At 37.2% G+C, this 20,890-nt stretch overlaps 1 protein-coding gene across 2 annotated transcripts in view; it reads left to right on the top strand.

The window, feature by feature from the left end:
* Positions 1-322: 322 nt before the first annotated feature.
* The window catches only part of ccdc85cb (coiled-coil domain containing 85C, b), a 55,928-nt gene continuing 35,360 nt past the window's right edge, over positions 323-20,890 (top strand). For both annotated transcript variants that reach the window (XM_057353828.1, XM_057353827.1), the window contains exon 1: positions 323-1,609. In XM_057353828.1, coding sequence (XP_057209811.1) covers positions 910-1,609 — 700 coding nt within the window. In that variant the 5' untranslated portion in view covers positions 323-909. The remainder of the gene's footprint in view (positions 1,610-20,890) is intronic.

Below are 20,890 nucleotides of genomic sequence, written 5' to 3'. Positions count from 1 at the left end.
ATTATCCTTATAATTTAATGATGCATTGGATATGCAACATTATCAACAAAAAGCTTTTTATTTTCTTTCTTTGTTTTTTATTTTTAAGATTTAATTTGATTTAGTTATTTGTTACTGATTTTTTTTTCAAAAGTTCGAGTATAATTGTAAAATCTAATTTTAACCAAACATAAACGTTTGGTATTAAACTACTTTATCCTTTTATTGTTTAAAAAAATATTATACAAAACATTTGTTTTAATCATGCAATGGGACAAAATGTTCCCCATATTGAAGAATTGAAGAATGCGGACTCTGTGTCTTTAAGAAGGCTGCGCCTGCTGTTCTGACTCTCATCTCTCTCTGTACCTGCTCGAGTCCGCTCGCGCTCGGATTATTTCACACCAGTCCAGAGGAAGAGCATGTGTGCATTTACACGAGAGGATTCATAACAACCGCTTAAAATCGTCCTGAGGGTCCCCTGCCGGTTAAAATGAATGCGTTTCTGTTTTTAAATATACACGTTGTATAGTTTTATTTTAATATTGCTCCTGAAACCTGTACGATCACGCGTTTGTCTCGAGGGTTTCTGCTTCTGCGAAAATGTTCGTTTAAAACGATGACCCTGGATTTATATATTGCGTATATTTTCGTATTTATAAAATATGCACGTACAATTGCCAAGGTAATGGTAAGTGAGGCGTTTTTATAAAGCTGTTGATTTGAAAACATTTGTCCGGAATACAAATCAGTTCGTTTCTAGCCTTTCATTTTCTCAGAGAGATTCCTTATCATAATCTAATAATAATAATACTCTAATGCTTCGATTTTTACAAAAACGTTTTTAATTCAGTGCTATCGAAACACTGCACCATGATAGATCAGTGTTGAACATTTCACTGTGAAGCTGTCTCTCCTTGAGAAAGAATCATGATGGCAAAGCATTGTCCTAATGATGACCTAAGCAAGATCTCTGATGATGATCTGCTAAGATGGAGCAAAGAGGACTTGATCAAGAGACTGAGACGGGTCGACGGCGAGAAGATGAACCTGATGCTGGAACACGGGAACATGATGAAGGACATCAACCGTAGACTGCAGGTGCACCTCCACGAGATTCGTAACTTAAAGGAGATCAACCAGAAACTGCAGGACGACAACCAGGAGATCAGGGAACTGTGCTGCTTTCTGGACGACGATAGGCAGAAAGGTAAGAAGCTGTCACGGGAATGGCAGAGGTTTGGGAGGTATACAGCGAGCGCTGTGTGGAAGGAGGTGAGCGTCTATCAGCTGAAACTTAAGGAGCTGGAGGTCAACCAGGAGAGCGTTTTGCGGGAGAATGCGGAACTGAAGGAGATCATACTCATGTTGGATGAAGATAGAAATGGAGCTGGATCTAGAAGCTCTATAGACAGTCAGTCCAGCCTCAGCAACCTGAATGGTGGTTCTGGAAATGTACGAGATGTTGGTGATGGGAGCAGTACCTCCAGCGGTGGGAGCGCTGGCAGCCCAGACCATCATCATAACCATATGCATAAGGCCGTAGAGAACAAGATCGGCACCATAAGACGATCGATGGACGATCTGTCCACTCCACATCTTCACAGGAGTATCCCCAATGGAGTCAATGGTGAGTATAAATGACCCTCTTTGCTGCCATCATTTTGGTTTTTGGTAAATGTATGGACCATGTGTATGCTAGTGGTCTTCCAACAGTTGACTAAAAAATGTGATGTATACATCAGGGGTAGTATTGTGATCTTGCTGATAATGCGATTTGAATTACATCAAAAAGCAAAAAGTTACACTATTCAGAAGAAGTTTGTAAGAAGGGATGCCATCAACACACACTCAATTGTTTCTCATCTTAATCCAAACTAAGCAGAATTAAACCAATAGAGATTAAAAGAGAAACAAGTAAAATACTGCAATATGTCTGCTTTTTGATTCCACACTAAACGTGGAGAATAATAGGATTTTGGGCCAATTTTTGTCCAATAAAATGCTGTTTTTAATGCCTCTCCATCTATGTTATAAATGCCATCTTCCTCCGAATTACTGTTGTAAATCATAGTAAACAGCAATGAACCACTGTACTGTAGTAAAAACTGTACAGGCCTTCTGATATTTTCAGATTTTTTTGTTTCAAGGAATCTTGGTGAAACAAGAAAGCCATGTGGTATTTTAGAGTATGCCATTTTAGACTAATATTTCTTTAATTATGAACGTAGCTTACGCCCAACTGTTGGCATTCATGTGTTTTTGTTATGATGATTTAGTTACTATCACTATGTCAACCATCACCTGTGTGTGTCTCCTAGTGTGTATGTGACATAAAAGTCTTGATTAGAATAAAATATTAAAGAAGCTATTAAATTAGTACCACCAATTTACATTTAATCACTTACTGTAAAAATGCTGGACTGAGAAATTTGCGAATAACATTTTCAAAGTCTCCAAACTATTACTCCATACATTACTTCAGAATATTGTTGTGGTTGATATATAGTAAGTTTATGTTGTATGTATGCAATCGGAAGAACGCTTACTTTAAAGCTACTGTAGCCCAGTTTCTTTTTTTGGTCATTTTGGTTACAGCTGGCCTTTGATGTTATTTTGTATAAGCATTCATTTTTTTGCCAAAGTTCAAAAATTGTTCTTTCTTTTAATTTGTCTTCTACTTTTATGCCACAAACTGTAAACATTTTCTTGGTTAATTTAACCCAATGGGTTGAGTTCGTCCCTTTGTGACCCAGTGCTGAGTTGAGAAGAACCCAATTTTTTAGACTACATTGATAATCAGCCTGACAGTTATGTAGTGTTTCTCTATAATTTTAGAATCAAAAAAGCGTAAAAATTCTCACAGGTTTAGTGCCAGACAGTAAAAAGATACAGTTCCCATGCACAGAAGTCACAGATATAAAAATGACATACCCTTATGAGATTAAAATGTAAAGTAATTAGATAAGGAATGGAATGCGTAATAATTGTATGGATGAAGTTGAAATATTTAAAAGAAAAAATCACATTATTTTGTAACAAATTGTCAAGATGGTTGGTGATATACAGTATATGAAAATAGTTATTTAAATTGTATTTTGAGTTCCCACAAAGAATCAATGACTATTACAGTTTAATCGTCTCAGAATGTCTCTAGGACAGACCGTTTTATGATGAGAATGATGCAAAAATGGGATTTTCTGGGTATAAAATAGAGGCTTGTGAACAGCTTTACTGCAACCGTACGTTCATAATATACTGAACAGGTAACAAAAGAGCATAATCAGATCACAAGTTTCTACACCAATCACCTTGGCAATCACCAAAGGTATCGAATCATGTGAGCTTGGCCTTGAGTATTGTAGGAGCAGAATAACTGTAATGAAAAGGCATTTTAAGCCTGACATTAGCTGCACTCCAGCAGTACCATGATTCCAGTTTTTGTACGACACAGGCTGTCTGTTATCAAGGGACAGTTTGAAAATAACTGGACACCCCTTTTAATATACCGCTTATGTGGGTCTGACTGATTTTTGCTAAAATCCTTTACACCCAAATTCTTGACAGGCTTTGTCGGATTCACTCATTTTCAACCCTGAGAAACTCTTCATAGTCTCCTTTGATCTTTGTGAACTGTCTATATCTCATCTGAACAATTAAATATGTTTTTAATGGTTGTAGTCGGTGTGTGTGGCCTGGGTTCAGTGTGTGGTGTGCCTTGTCATTTAATAAGACTGTCAGCTTGAGCGCGCATATGTTCAGAGTGTGTATTTGCATTCCACAGGGATACCTCAGACACGCTAAAAGCTGAAAGGTGATAAACGAGTGAAGTGCGACCCGTGGAGGGAATCGCTGGAGATATTGGTGTGGTTAAAGGCCAACAGAGACTGAATAGGATTGAAAGTGTGCATGCACTCTGGTCCTCTTGAAGGGGTTCCATCAGTAAGTTGAGTCATTGGATGTCCTGATACACAGATGGTGGTGCAGTAATCACCAGAGACAGCTTCATATTTCATCATGAAGTTCAATTACAAGCTGGGATCCATTACTGGCACTTACCACAAACAGGCTTTTTTTCTTTTCCAACAAATGGAAAGTTACTACTAATAGCTTAAAGTAAATTTTTAATAATTTTTTTTGGTCTGTCATTAAACACAAAATCAAATTGACAAAATGTATTAAACAACAAAGCAATGTGAAATGATCTGGGGTACGTTTCCCAAAAGCATCATTTGCCAACTATGGTCGCAAGGTCTGTCGTTCCAGCATAGCTCAACGATTCAAGTGTTTCCCGAAACCATCGTTCCAACGATCAATTGCAAGCAGCATCGCAAAGTTGCGTGGTTGGAACTACAGGTCTAGCGCTGTGGTTAGTAGCCTAGTTCCTACGTGCTCTAGGACCCTGGGAATCCCTGGGCGGAGTGACGTAGGATGAAATAATTCATATTTAATTATGAAATAAAACAACAGATAACAAAAAACAGAATAACAAAAGTAGCCTTTAAATGCAATGTATGTTATTTACAGCAAGAATTTGACACTATTTCGAACTGAATGTATTTATTAGTAAACGACGTCATGACTCCACCACCTGTGTGGCGTCATCAACTAACCAACTTGGTTCAAACAATTGATCTCTGACAGAGTTACTACGGTTTCGGGAAACAGTTGTAACTACATCGGTAATTTCCCTAATGATGCTTCGTACTATGGTGGTTAACCAGCGAGTTATGTCGTTGTTCGAGAATCGCACCCCTGAATGGGTAAAGGGATTGCAAAATTTGCTGTCAGTCAGTGTTTTGTGTAACTTTAACTGGTTTACATCAACAAAATATATCATTTGTATTTCAAATACTTAGAAGGTAATGGAACTGAATGATCCCAAAGTAATTATTGGCCATTCATGGAAATTGCCTAATGCTCACAAAGTTTCAAAAGTTTAAGACCTGACACATACAGGATGTAGTGCTACATTGCTGACATATCTTAGACTGGTTTCTGTGAAATGTTTGAAATGGTTTAGATTTAGATCGTAAGATTTCGAAAACTGGGTTTGTGTCCCGGCTCGCCTGATGTGCCGCTGAACAGCATGTCGGCACAGTCCACTGGACCACCGGTGCCGACGTATAAAAAGTAAATAAATTGTACACAAAAAGTGAGCCATATTGCTAGAATGCTACTTTCTGAGCATTGTGATGATTTATCTGTGTTCAGAATGGCGTCAGATTTGTATCACCAGGACTTGAATTTGAAAAAGCAGTCCCCACAGGATTTTACAGCGATATATTTGTGATATATATTTGCTTTATTCAAATTTTCGCCTTTTGGGTTATATTCTCTTTGTCGACAGTCGATTGCTCTTCCTTCCATTCCCAGATGTTACACTTTGTTATAGCCTAATGAAACTCTCAAGTCGAATTTGATGTCCTGAATTTTACGACCTGAAAGCGTGAACTTGAAGAATGAAAACCTGAATTTCACAACCCGAATTTTTAGGACGGTGAATTCATACAAAAATATTTTCAAATAATTAAAATTGAGGACAATAAAATTTGAGGTAATAAATTCGGTAGCTTTTTCAAATTCAAGTACTGGTGATATAAATCTGACGCCATACAATGTATTTTGTGATTTATGAATTGATTTTTAGCACTAGTGGGAAACCACAGTTACTTCATCTGTTTCTTTTCGTCCATATCCCTGCTATCACTATTGGTTTATGGCAGTGGCAAGGATGAAGTGATGGGTTGTTTTCTCGGTTGAGACACCAGCAAGGTTAAAGAGCATTGTGTGTTATCGAGGTAACTTGAATTGTTGTGAAAATCTGGTTTGGAAGCTCATGGGGCATAGTTCATACTATTGTCATGAACTCACTCTTAATAACTGTTTCGGCAGTAATACGACGATTATCTGATCCATGTTGTGAGTGACACTTGGTGTTTTGGTTTATCCTGATAGATTAAGTTTAATCCTAATAGATTAGATTTAACACCATTTGGATGAGATCTATTTCATGAAAAATGAACTGTCATTTGATGTACTGATTTTAGAAAAATATTTTCGAATGTCTGTCGTCAAAACTGAGCACCCAAACAGTAGAAATGTAAATTGGGATTTTAAGGCTGATTTTAAGATTGATTTTACTTTCATTCATAAAATAATTTATAGAATCATTGTCTTAACTGCTGTAGGCCAGTCAACGCTATATACGGGAGGTTGAGTCAAAGGGTTTCAAAATCTATGAACCTGATGTACCATTGAGGGCAGTGACCCAAAGGAAGAGGTCAAAGTAAAACCAAAACCAGTTCAGCTGGTTCTTTACATGAATGTCAATCATTTGCAAAGACTGCAGATTGTGTCGTAACAATAGTGGTGTAAGAACAAGCATTAATGGATATCAGTCAGCTTGAAATAGTGAGCAGTTCAAATATTGTGATGTCATATACAGGGCTTGACATTAAGCATTGTCATGTGGTTGTCCTTTGTACAAGTAAATTTGTCATTCACTTGTCCGAGTACAAAAATCCAAAGATAAAAAAATGATATTTCATTTGAATTATAATATAATATAATCAATATAATTGTTTCGGATTTAGATTGGTCAAGTTTGCTTCTAAGCATTTTAACTAGTGTCCGCTTTGGCCGCCTGAATTTGGTTATAGGCCTACTCTCCGTGACTGCTATAAAACAAAGGCAAGCAGTAATTATTATTAGTGTTAAGGCTGTAGGTTAACTTTTTTTGCACATAGCACTGGTGCTAGAAAGGTTTAAAGTTTGGTAGCACAGGCAGAAAAGTGTAGTTCATCATGAATAGGCAGATAACTAAAAAAGACATTCATGTTACATACAGACGGATACATTTGGGCCATATCATTTTGAGATTACCTAAATTTGTTTTAATATTTCTAAGTTCTGTGTTTTTCCTTTTTTACTATACAATAGTGGTATATTTGTCCACATAAATTACTGTAGTATACTATAGTATTTACTATATTAAAGTTCAAAAACAATATAGTAAGAATTTTACTGCAGTTTGCTATAGTATACAGTGTTTATCAATTTACTACAAGGGCACTTCAATTTTCAATAGCAAATACTATAGTACACTACAGTATTGTGTATGAGTGTTCAATTTAACTGGACTTTTATTTTGATGGGTCTTCGGGAAGATGCTTGTTTGCCGATAGCTTCACTCAAACAGTAAAGCGCTCGTAAAATAAACTCTCTGAGCAACTCTGGAGATGAAGTTCATGTGTTTATATCCTCATACAGTGCAGACGCAGATAAATCCTCGACCATCACTTGTGTTGTATGTTAAACTGTGCACATAATTCACTCAGACACGCAGAACACCCAGATGACATTTAAATAACAGGATTCTGCGTGGACTCAGTGCGGTGCGCATTGATTATTGTCACACACAAACAAGCACAAGCACGCAGCTCTGTCTAATGCACATATTCTTCTTATTCTACATATATGTCGCACTGTTTTTTTTTCAAGTTACTTGTCCGGTCGGGCAAGTAAAATTCTCTCTCACTTGCCCATACGAAACATTCACTTGTCCCGGACAAGTGTTAATGTCGAGCCCTGATATAGCTGCAATGTTCTTTAGTCAGGCATGTTTCTCATACTAAATATATTCTTCTTGTTTAAAGGGTGTGTCACTATTGTGTGACTATCAAAACTTGCCTTTTAAGCACGCACAAGACTCATGAATTAAATCATGATATTTTAACCAATATCCTGTGTGCCGTCAGACCGATAAAGACATTTATTCTTCCAATGCTGAATAAGTCACGGAAGTAATGCTCCTTAGACCCCACTCAACATCCTGTTGTCATATAAAAATTCTGCCAGTCAGGTATTCCCACATTCCTTAACAAACAATAGTGAGTTCTCGCACAATGACTACGTACATACACCCTCATAATGCGATTATAATAGGATTTGGCAATATTGCGATTACACTTCACCTCATGTAAACGCAGTGATTAAGCTCATAATCACAGTAAGCGTAATCGCAGTAAGATATTTGGCAAAAAGAAGGCTTAAATCTTATAAAATCTGACCAAGGTGCGCATGTGCTTCTGTCATGCATCTTAAGCACAAATTGATGGTAAACGTGACAGTCTGAAGTTTTACCGTCAACACAACTTGCTGTCAGCAGTCTCTGCTCCTTATCTTCACACAGAAACAACGCGAACGCAATGACACAGCGTACACCACCGTTGTGGAGGTATTTTCCATCATATTTCTATATTCATCACGATGCCGAATAACAATAAAATATGCCCTCTTAACAGTGTTTTGCATTTGACGGGAATATATTAAAACTATAGCCAGTAACACATGCCTATTGTATATGAGATCATCGTTTGTGCTGTGTGTTATAGAAAATAATCAGACTAATAAAACCTTTATGTAAACGGAAGCAAGGAGGTGTTCTCATGTAAACATGTTACTGTGATTAAGTCCTAACTCTGATTATTGGAAATAATCGCATTATTGGTGCGCATGTTAATGTTGTCAATGACCTGAATGAACAGTAAAATAGATATGAAACTCATCATTCTGCAGTGAACCTCATGCGAGCTATTGAAATTCACAAAAAAATCCTCACAGTACTAAAGACACTGTGTCAGTTATAAGAGAGATGAGAGGGGACATTGTTGAAGACATTCAGAGTCTCTTTCATGTACTGTACATCACAAAATTATTACAGGGCCCAAGGCCCCACATCAAAAAAAGTAATAAGTAAATAGTGTTGTATAATTATTTGTTTGTTTTTTACCTATGTAATCTTAATAAATAAGGTGTGATACCTTAAAACTATTAGCCTAACTCACAGAATGGCATAGATTTTTGTGTTTGTTTGTTTATTTATTTATTGCTGACTGAAATGCAGTGTAATCATGCTGTTGATGAAGTGGCCAGGTGGCACATTGGCAGGCCACTGGTGGCTTCAAAACACACATTCAGCAATCCAATTCTGTCGACATGAAACGTGACCTTCATTGTGTAGGGCAAAAGTTAACCACAGTCTCCCCAATGTCACTGAAATCCAATTTTGAGAGGGTATTGGCCGTCAGCTTTTTTCCCACACTTTGCACAGAGGGCATTTTTTAAAACTTATTCAAAATCTTTTGTCTTTGTCTTTCACCTTTAACATTTGGATATTTTAAAAGTTATGCTAATATAAGTGTCTAAAGCTGTGGTCCTAAGCTTGTTTTGCTTCAGAATCCAGCTTGTACAACACAGCAACAACATTATTCAGCATACAAAACATTACAGTAATTAAGAAATAATATATTCTGAACACCTCTATTGTCTTCTATTTGCCAAAGTATATTGCTGAGTATAGTTTTGTAGGTTTGACGTGAAGTGATCTGTAGTATTTTTCTGTCAAACAAGAGATTAGGCTAGAAAGGCCAAAGTTACAGATTGTAGCTTTAAGCAAGAATTTTTGTATTTTAACTAGAAATGACACACTTCACTTGTAAGTTCTCTATTTAGTCTTCATGAAATTTGTCTTAAATTAAGTGTTCACTTTTAATTTTGTTCATCCCTGCCACTGAAAGCGTTTCTAATTTTCTCCCTTTGAAATCCCCCCCAAAATATGCTCTTCATATATCCCCCTGCTTTCTGAGAAAGTGTGTGGCTGCATCTCCATGTTCACATCTTACATGTCTACTCAGAAAACATTGGACCATCTGCCCATCGCTTTTGTCTCCCAGACAAAAATGAGGCCTTCAAAAAATAGTTTGAATGCACTAGAAATATCTGCAGGCAATACTAAAACCCATGAGCTGAGAAAATGCCTGGCTAGGCACTTTTCATTTAGGTGGTGGGTAGGGCTGGGCGGAATGACGGAATATTCCGTTACCGCGGAATAAAATGTCAACCGTAAGAGATTTTTCTATTCCGTGTATTCCGCGGAATGGAAATAAGTAGGCGTGGTTAACTCAGCGCTCTGCAAATTAGGCGCTATTCTGAAAAAAAACGAATGAATTAATCCACCCGTAACAAATGAACGTATCAAACATTCTTTTGACCTTCTTTCAGTCTGTAGTTTAGTGATCCGCTCCAGTCCGGCGCTTCTCTCACCCGCAGTGCTCGTGCAGGGATCTGCGCCAGCATTTAAAAAAGCTCATTCTCAACACGTATTTCAGAAGTCAGGTTGTTTTGAAAACCTGTTAATAGTTTTATAAAGTTTAACTTCAGTCGAGCCAAGCTGAAACTTGCGTTGAAATGCGCTATGATGTTCGCGAGCGCGTGAGCGCTTTGATGTGACGCGCTTCTACCTCCAGTTTTGGGAGACGCGTGAGGAGTCACCAGAGACTCGCAGTGCAAAAACAAGCCCGAGAATAAACAAACCTTAAGACAGAGAGTCGCAACACACTAAAAGTGCTCATCTAATAGAGAGTGAAGAGCGATAAAGACCTACAGTACAGACCCCATGAACACCAGTTTAGTCATATACTGTACTCTCATTGTTTATGCATATTCATACTTTATTGTTATATATGTTGTCTATCTTCCTACTGTATACATATGATATAGCCAGAAGATAAATATGAATAAATAATACAACTGATTATCAGAACTTAATTTGATGTCTTTAGTACATTTTCATAACTTGCCTACATTTTAACTATGGTGAGCATTTAAATGAACTGGAATAAATAAATTAGTTAAATCAATCTAAGAAAAATGAGGTATAAAATATAGAATTTTAATGGGAGATTGTTTCATGAAATATATCGTTACCATGAAATAAAATGACTCATTCCGTGAAATTGATTTTTGCCCATTCCGCCCACCTCTAGTGGTGGGGGTTAGATGAGTACAGTGTCTAGATGATGTTTGTCTCATTTTGACATTTGAAGTTCAAATTAGGACACATTTATATAGTGTATTTTAACCCTTTTTTGCTCAACCATACAGAACATACAGTAGATGCATATTTAATAGCAAACATCTAAAAAATAAAAAGTTAATAAAAGACAAAGACAATTCAGTCTTCTGCATTTTTGCATAAATTGCTGGAATCCTTTTGGATATACAATTGTGTGGCAGAAATAGATGCATTAAAGTCCCCGTGAACCGGAAGTTGCGATCGTTTTTACTTCTGTGTTTTGACGCATTTCCGAGTGAAAGGGAATTTTTAAGATAAAAATAGCGGGCGTGGCTTTCGTATTTCTCTGCGATTTGATTGAATGTATAAAAAACAGCCATTGCATTTTGAAATGGAACTGGCAGCAGACTGACCGTTGAAGGGGAGGAGTTAACGGATGCTCCGCCCTAGCAGTCTAACATAAGTCGTCTAAGAGGGATAGTCATTACAGGACAGAAGTGCATTTTCAGATTTTAACTAATGTTTATGAGGGCATACGATTTTTAAAAAGAAAATGAACCACATTAAAAAACAATTTACAATACACGCTGCAGTATTTCATGAAAAAATAGGCATTGTAATTTTTTATTTCACTGGGACTTTAGACGCAGCCACTGTAGAAAATATTTGATTTTATTGTTGAATATATTTTATACTTGTTTTTACAATTAAAATATTTTCTTTTTTACTTTAAAAGTTAATACATTTGCCTCCAGATTATCCTCTCTGAAATATCTGAAATAAAATAACAATTGTGGGTTGTTTTACTTGTTTACTATGTGTATGCGTGTTGAAGTCAAATAACCTTGAACTGTCATGTCCCATAAAATATTTGACAACACTCAAATTGTAAAACATTTTTATAAGATTACAGCTGTGAAACAACGTAAGGGAAGTATGTTTTGAAATAACTGTTTAACAAAAAGTTACAATTTACTTAACACTTGGAAAAATGTGCATAAAATGAACAAGGTGCTAATTCTCATAAATTTTTGTAATAGTTATTTCTTTATTTTTCTCTATTAAGTAGACTAGGGTTGGGCCGATAGACGATGCCAACGTCCATCGCCGATGGCTGACAGACATCAAGATGGTGAGACAGCATCGTGATTCCAACAAATGTTTCACTTTCGTGACGTGATTCTCGCTGCTCTGTGCTGCAAATCACTTTGTATACAAATATGAACAAGGCTAAGGGGCATATAAGCTCGCGCTGTACAGACTGGCCTGACTTTATAATTGTGAAGCTCGCGCTGTATAAAGAGAAAGCACAGTTTATAACTGTATAAAGACGACGCGTGTCTGCGCAGCTTGCATTGTATGAAGACGCGCCTCAACCGTAAAGTAGACCTTAGCTAATGTCTTAAAACAACCCACAAACGCTTTTATTATTTAGTGATGAGGTTCTTTTTATGTAGCGAAATTAAATCGTTTTTTTCTGTGCATTGCTGTAAACATATATTCTATAGAGAGCCTGATATGAAAAAATCTGCCAAGTAATCAGAACTCGTTTTTTTTTTACCAGCTTTAGTCAAGTGGCTTACAGTTCATAAAAGATTTGAGGAGATTATGTTCTGCATCACTAAAATGAAGTGAAACAGAGATGTGTGTCACATAAGGACATATCATTCAGCTCACTATTTTATATCAGATATCTTGCTGCCCCCCTTGCAAATGGTTCTGTACACAAATTACGAACAAAGGTTAAGAAAACATTCTTGCGAGGGGTTCACAAGGGTGTAAAAGATGAAAGTGACTCTTTGCAGGGTTAAGACGTGCTTTTCTTGGGTTGAGTCTCTGAATCCGTCGATTTTGCAGCGCAAGCAAGAGACTGTTAAGTCTCTTGTTGCTAGGATGCCAGTTTTTGTGTTTTTGGAGTGTGCGCTATCTTCGCCCGTGCCATTGTCACTGTTTTTTTTACTTCAAAGCAGTTCAAGGCTTGTTGGAAAACCTGCCATCATATGAATATGGAGCAAGCATCGAGTCTCAAAATAAAGTACATGTCTTACCTTGAAACAGTCTTAAAAACACATGGAGTGACAAAGATAGAAATTGTTCTTGCGCCATGCACACTGTGCTTGTGGTGCTAAAGAAAAAGAAGAAGGGTCTTACGTAACCCACACTAACTGGAAATCTGGTGAAGGCAAAGAAAGATACCGCCACCGGCCGATCTCACCACAGATGCGTCAGTCAGGGTGCTGTAAAAACTCAGCAGAAGCCCATTTCCATCAGATGAAGTCAGAGCCCGTCTGAGGTCTCCGCATTGCGGTCTCAGCCTCGGCTCCACCAGTGCGTCTCATTGCTGCCCAGTGGGACGTGTGAACTCCTGGAGGCCGGAGATTGTAGATGTTGATCTTTTTCGCAAGAAGAGCAACATTTCTGGTGTTCCTTAGGCTTTGAAAGCAGAGATGTACTTTTGAACACAACAATAGGTTTTTAACAGGACACCATGGAGTCTTGGAATGTCACTATGATCTAAAAGCCCAAGCCTGGTGTAGAGGAGGAGGCGGCACGCAGCCATGCATTTATATTCACACCTCCAATATCCCACAAGGCGAAAAAGAGACTTGGAAAGCTGAGATGAAGCTAAAGTAATCCTCGCACAAACACTCTCCAAGAGATCTTTCTCTGACCTGGTGCATAGGAATATGCTTTATTCCTCATAGAAAAACATGGCTTGGAGAAGAAGGGTGGCATGGCTGTGGTTCATTAGCATGTTGAAGTGATGTTTTTCCAGGGTCGGTTGCATAACCTGTGGGGAGATAATAACAAGGTGCCCTGACCAAAGAAGCATAAACGGGTGCCATTAAAAACGACCAGGTTAAGGCCACAATGATGATTGCTACGGAGTAAAGATGACCTAAATATGTCATTGCAGTTTATAGTATTATAAATGTTTTCATTCATACACTGCACAGTGATGTGAGAGCAGAAGTAAAACTTGAGAATTAGTTGCGTTATGAGGCCTTGTGTGAAACATTTTCATTGCACTACAGCTCTTGCATAATATTGTTGTTAATTATGCAATTAAAACCGTTACATAAATGGTAGACGGAATTGTGCCAAAGTGTTGTGACCAAGCACAAGCATGTACTGTAAAGGACATATTTGTACATGCTCGTGCATGTTGTTCTGAACACTTCCAGTCAAATTCTTCGGAGCCACCCAGACTCTTGTTTTTTTAGTCTTGAATAGTTCTCTTATTTTTTGCTATCTGTCTGCTTAGGTTGTAACTGCGAGGAATTGTCATTGAATTAACTTAAGCTTCAGCTTAGAAGGATGTTTTTGTTAGGAGTGAATTCTTGTAGTGAAACTAGGAAATGCTTGCTTCAAAGTTATGTTGTGCAAATTTAAGATACACTTAAAGGGATAAATGACAATTCTGTAATGAATTACTCGCCCTCAAGTTGTTCCAAACCTGTATAAATTTCTTTGTTTGGTTGAACACAGAGAACGATATTTGGACGACTGTTGTAACCAAACAGTTCTTGGACCCCATACCATAGTAGGACAAATTACAATGGTACTCAAAAGTGCAAAACCAAGAAATTATTAAGTAATTTCTCCTACTATGGGAGTCAATGCGGTCCAAGAACTCTTTGGTTATAAGCATTCTTTCAAATAGCTTTCTTTGTGTTCATCAGAAAAAAGAAATTTAATCTGATTTGACTAACATTCTTCCAAATATCTTTGTGTTCAATCAAACAAAGAAATGTATACAGGTTTGGAACAACTAGAGGGTTGCTAATTCATGACAGATTTTTTATTTTGTTGGTGGAGTATCCCTTTAAGAGTACATTCACAGCCTATTTTAATCATTTTTGACCAATCTTCCTAAAAAATTATAAAAGTAGAAGTAGAAATAGAAATATACTGTAAAATATCTGATCCTCTTTCCTGTGTTAGTGGTATATGTCAGAGAAGGATTTGCATTTGTATTTGCCCAGGAACAACACAGATAATTGAAGTGCAAGTCTTCCCAGATAAACACATTGGCGTCTTGGGTTACATAAGTGTTGCAGTTGCCAGCGGTGAGCTCACACTCATACCCGCGACCGTGAGGATGCATTGAACTTCTGCGGCGTGTGGTGTCAGCATTACTTAAACCACACTCTGGGGAATCTTGCTGAACGATATTACAGACGCTTTACCACCCACCAGTCAATAAATGGCTTAATACACAGACAAACGCGACGGCCTGCCCTGTATGAGCTTGTCTGATCTTAAGAGAATTACAAGTGGCTACACGTGAATTATGCGGATAGTATATTGGTGTGTGATTGCTTGGAAAAACAGTTTTCATAATTATGGTGTTCAGCAAAAGAGAGGTTGATCACACCTATTATCAAAGGGATAGTTCTACAAAAATACAAATTCTGTCATCATTCATTCACCCTCATGTCGTTGAAAACCTGTATATGACTCTTTCTTCTGTTGAACACAAAAAAAGATATTTTTTGAAATTTTGAAGTGTCCATACATTAGACGTCAATGGGGGCCAATGTTGTTTGGTTAGCAACTTTCTTTAAAATATTATATTTTGTGTTATGAAGAAGGAAGAATGTCATACAGGTCTGAAATCACATGAGTAAATTATGAAAGAATTTTCATTTATGTGTGACCTATGCCTCTATTAGGACAACATGGCAAACAGAGTTTGCAATAATTATTTTAACTAAAAACTAAATGTGGCAACTTGGTCTTAGCAATGAATGTTTTGCAAAGAAAAATTAAACCAGATGACGAAAAGAAAGTTTGAAATTTATCCGATATTAATTTATTTTCATGTGGTATTGTGGTAAGAACATTTTGTACAAAGTCAGCAGTTTTTTATGTTATCTTAACTGAGAGGAATCTCATCGCCCTTGTTGATCTCGGAGTCTGGCTGTGCATTAAATATTTATTGAGTATTGTAGTAGCTATGATGTGCTCAGCTATGCCTGAAAATGGGATGTGTCTTTTGTTCCCTGAGGAAATGTTGTTTTCCTGCTGTGGTCTCATGTGACCAACATTTACTTTACAGAGCTAGTAGTCCTGAGGGATTACGGGATGGATTTTAGGTGTAAAACGTACATTATTTTATGTCTCTAACTATTTCATTGTAGCATCTGGGACTGTTTTCACACTTGGTTAAATTACTTGTGGACCATCAAACCAAGGTTTAGACCACGTTTTATTCTTCTGGAGAAAGATGATGGAATGCACAACTGCTGCATGAACTTGAATTCTCCAAATGTGAGCCTCCAGTGTATTCCTATTGAAGTTTTACTTTTCATTCACTTTATTTAGCTTCTGCCCTTTCTGACAAAGCTAACATTTCAAGTTGAACTTAGTGGACATATTTTCTGATTGCAGTTTGGTCAGATGGTCATGTTTTTCTTTGTTCTGTCATGTACTGTTCACCATTCTTAGGATAGTTCAAGGCTTTCCTGCTGTAGAATGTAATGGTGTTGTATTGTTCCCCATCTGCCAGATAACACCCCTTCAATAAAATCCATCAAATACCAGTAGACACCATTACAGTATCCATTACATACAGTACAGTTCCCATTATAACCATTACATCCATTACGTCTATTGTCCCTGCTGGAAAAAAAACAGAAACCATTAAAGAAGTTGTAATGGTTTTAAAGGGATTTATATTGGTTTTTATGAAAACTGTAATGGTGTCTATTGGTATGTGATGGATTCTTCTGGTGGGATATTAAATCCTGCTGGAATAATGGCCAAAACCCACTATAAATGCAAAACAGCCACTGGGTTAACCATTAGAATTTCTTTGATGGTTTCTATGGTTTTATTCAGCAGGGGTTCTTTGGGCAGGGTCAGAGGTGGTAGTAACGCACTACATTTACTTCGTTACATTTACTTGAGTAACATTTTGGAAAATATGTACTTTTTAAGTAAAATTAAAAGTGTGTAATTTTACTCTTACTTGAGTAAATTTGTAATAGAATATCTGTACTTTTACTTCGTTACATAACTTACATTGCGTGACGTTCCTTCGTTCCTTCATTTTAAAATATGCTTTTTAAAACGCGTTGTTTATTTCAAGGTTGTCGTCTCTTTTTACGGGCATTCCCGAGTGATCGATTCTTTGAGTCGATTCTTTTGAAAGCATTAATTGAACAATGGGCAAAACCATTTGAATAGGCTAATGAATCAGTTCAAATGATTTGTTCAGTTCGCAGCACGATCGGAATCATCTGAAGCAGGATTACTCACTCCTCGTAGCGCGAAACTTAAGAACACGCAGAACACAAAGAGCGTTGGATGAAGTGGATATTAATCTATATCTATACAATCAAAACTGCAAATGTGTCATATTGTTTGCCAGCGATGATAAATGCCCGCCATATGCGCGCACCCGCGCGACCTGTTCGTCAGACACAGCAACATGCGCGTTACCTGTCAGACACAGAGACGTGGGCTTGCAGAAATATACATTTGAAGAACAGAAGGAAGAAAACGTGTTGATGGGCGTGTGGTTCACTGTTTACTGTATGTTTACAGGTAAGAGCGTTTCACAACACACACGTGACACAACACGAGAAAACATGAGCTTTGTTCAAAAATGTGTATTTCATTTAAGAGAGCACTGCAGATGTTCTAGATCATCTTAGGAAATGCTCTGAGTTTAGTTAATGCTTTAGTTTGACATGGTCTATTATTCTAAATAAGTTGTGTAAACTACATTGACATCAGGACTAGATGAAATTTACAGAAATGCTTGTCTCTTCTGTGTTTGTCTATTCTTTAGTCTGTCTCTCTATTATATTGCAAAGATATCTGCTTATGATAATTAAAAATATTGATTAAAATGTAATATTAAAATATTGGCGTTAATATTAATTTTATGTAGTAGGCCTATATAATCAGATACAAAGTAACTAAGTAACTAACTACTTGAGTAGTTTTTTCATTGCATACTTTTTTACTTTTACTCAAGTAATTTTTAAAATAGTGACTTTTACTTTTACTTGAGTAACAATTTCTCTAGTTACTTGTACTTTTACTTGAGTAAAGATTTTGGCTACTCTACCCACCTCTGGGCAGGGTTATGTTGTTTTTTATATTGTCGGTTCACCATTTTTTACAACCTTCTACAGTTTTTGTCCTCCAAACATTCTTAAAATTCCCAGGTGAATTCGAAACATACGATTGAATTATTATGATTAATAAGAGTAGCATTAATAGTTATTGTAACACCCCTCTTAAAGCTGCAGTGTGTCATTTCTGCACTATTAATTTCGCCAAATAAAAATATCACTTCCTTTTTAACCTTTATTCAGTAGGACTGTATAAAAAGAACAGGAGGTTATATGGTGTGTGAGAGCACAGGCATCAAGAAAAGGACCACGAGCCAGGACTCGAACTTGGGTCACCTAAAGCGCTATTGCACAATATGAAGGCACTCATGGCCATAGGAGTCGAATTAATCACTTTTCAATAACAACTGTTTCAAACTAATTTTCCAAACAGTTTTATCATCTGTCTTTGGTTAGACAAACAGATAGTCCTGCCCCACACTTATGCCATCGGCTGTTTGGGATACTCGGACACAGAGAATAATATTTTGATAGCACTACAGAGACTCTTCTCTGGGAAATCCACCTACCAATGGCTTACTTAGTTGTTGACACTACATGTTTAACTGGGATAGGCAAATGTGTTTAAACGTTCCTTCACCTTTTCAAAACATCAACATTGGAAGCCTTTTCACTATCATTACAGAGTAGATAAATAACCGGCACTTATCTCCATGAGGAGGTGATTCACCATTCATTCGTGACTGTGTACTTGTGTGCTCACGTGAGGATCAAGGTCACTGTTAAAGTCAATGATTAAACTAAAGAACTAAGTTTATGATTGTGGGTGTAGAGTCATTTCACTTTGGGTGTTAGCTTGTTTATGAACTTTAAGGAAAGTGTGCTTTTCATATTACAATACAGTCATATTAGTGTGGGACAAAATGGCTGAGAAAATCCCATTGACGTACATTTAAGAGACTCAGACTATAGGAGCATAAGCTCATCAAAATGTCCGCTCAGACTTTTGACCTTGGACAGCTGGACTCTTTTGAAAGACCACCCTGAAGAATGTTTGGTAATACTTAGTAGGTACTTAGCAATATGCTAATATTCATTCACAATGCCAAACAAACAGGTGGGCAGGTGACCCTGTGTTGTGGCGGGGAAGATGACGCTCATCCCTGACTGAACACTAACTACTAACGTGACCTTTTACTCAATGCTAGGCCTTGTCAGATTGAACTTGTGTGCTGCATGCTTCACTGCTCGGCCCTCTATGGTGGTCCTTTATCAAAAACGCAGCTTGAAACCAGGTATAACAAGGCCATTTATTTGTGTTTGAGCCATTAATAACTGCATCATTTACTTTAGTATCAGTATTTGTTTTTTTTCAATATATCATTTCTTAGAATTTAGAAGAACGTTATTTTCACACATTTTCTCTTTCAAGGCATTACAGACATACTGTAGATTTTAATAATAATTATAATAATTTTTTATATTTTTAATATTATTACACAGTGCTCTGGAATACTTGATTCTGATTGGCCAATCGCGACATTCCAAGGTCTGATTTTCCAGATAACATCCGCTCAAAACTAATAACACACGGTAACCTGGATGCCGCAAATCACTTTCTCGGGCACAGTTTAATACAGTATTACACAAAAATAAATATAAATATGTATTTTAATAACGTGTATGACTTTATATTTACAAATGATAAAACCGAGAGTAAACGAGTTTTCCTCGTGGAAGGTCTGCATCCATTATAAATGAGCTAATAAATTTCATGTTTCGTAACTTACTTATGAGGTAAGTAGCCATGTAATAAGGGGATAATGTACATACAGCCAGTTGTTATCGCAAGAATAAACCCCTTCAGTGTGAAACAAGACACCGGGTTTATTCTGCAAAAACAACCTGCTGCCTATACATTATCACTTACTTCATTTGTAGAGTTTAATAACTCATAGAAAATGTTTAATGAATGCAATTAAACAAGAGCTAGTGTTGAGAACTAGCACTCAAGAACTGTGGAGGTGTAAAATATCGAGGTAAAATAATCAGGATTTGGGTCATTTTTATGAGAACTATCCGAAACTCTGGAGACTTAAGCAAGCGTTTCCATTTACTCTCCATTTAATCTTATTGATGTTTTTGAGAAATAATCTCATCTGTGATTTTTCTTATGGGATTTCCTGGCCAAAGCTCTTTAAAACACCCAACTGTAAGCATGAACAATAATAAAAAAAACTGATGGATCCCAGTCTAAATCCTGATAGTAACACTATCTAAACATGAACATGGCAACATCATGTCTGTCTACCTATTTCTTACTTTCTGTAACATTCCTGTGGTTTAGCCTATTCCCTCAGTGACAGAACGAAAGCTTTTAAGATTCAGACAAACAGTAGATTCAGAGAAGTTTTTCTCCCCCTTGTCTGTAGCTTTCCCCCCGCTCTTTAAATTAAGTTGCATTGTCTGCCGTGCTGTATTTTCGAGCAGAATGAGGTCAGGCAGCATGGAATGAATTATTGTAGAGACTCTTGTTTCTGCTCGGACTGCCACATCTTGCAGCAATTGATCCAGCAACTCCTGCACACGCCCATTTTAAGGTTTCTCTTGGAGTTCTTCCTTGACCTACAGAGTCGTTCATGACGGTATAAACACACTGCATTTCACTCGTATTTAAAATGCATGCACGCACGCACGCAGCGAGGAACGCCCAGTGTTGCAACAGATGTCCCAGGAAGTTGAACGACAGCATTCCTGCGGATTAAAGCGGATTGTGTTTAGTCTGAATTTTGCGTTCAACTCAAGTGTTACTCAAAGCCAGCTTCTTTTGAGCTTTGGGTGTGACTCGTGTTGGAAAGGAGTGCTCATAATGTTAGGATGACAAGTTAACAGTTGTTGCCCATGTGGCCTATCCTGTAAATTCCCTTGTGATTTTTGTGCCGCAGCCGCGGGTATATGGAAGTGG

Source organism: Triplophysa rosa, linkage group LG15, assembly GCF_024868665.1.
Source record: "Triplophysa rosa linkage group LG15, Trosa_1v2, whole genome shotgun sequence".
Classification (NCBI taxonomy): Eukaryota; Metazoa; Chordata; class Actinopteri; order Cypriniformes; family Nemacheilidae; genus Triplophysa; species Triplophysa rosa.
The sequence above is the reverse complement of the archived record's forward strand: the minus strand, read 5'-3'. Positions and strand labels throughout refer to the sequence as shown.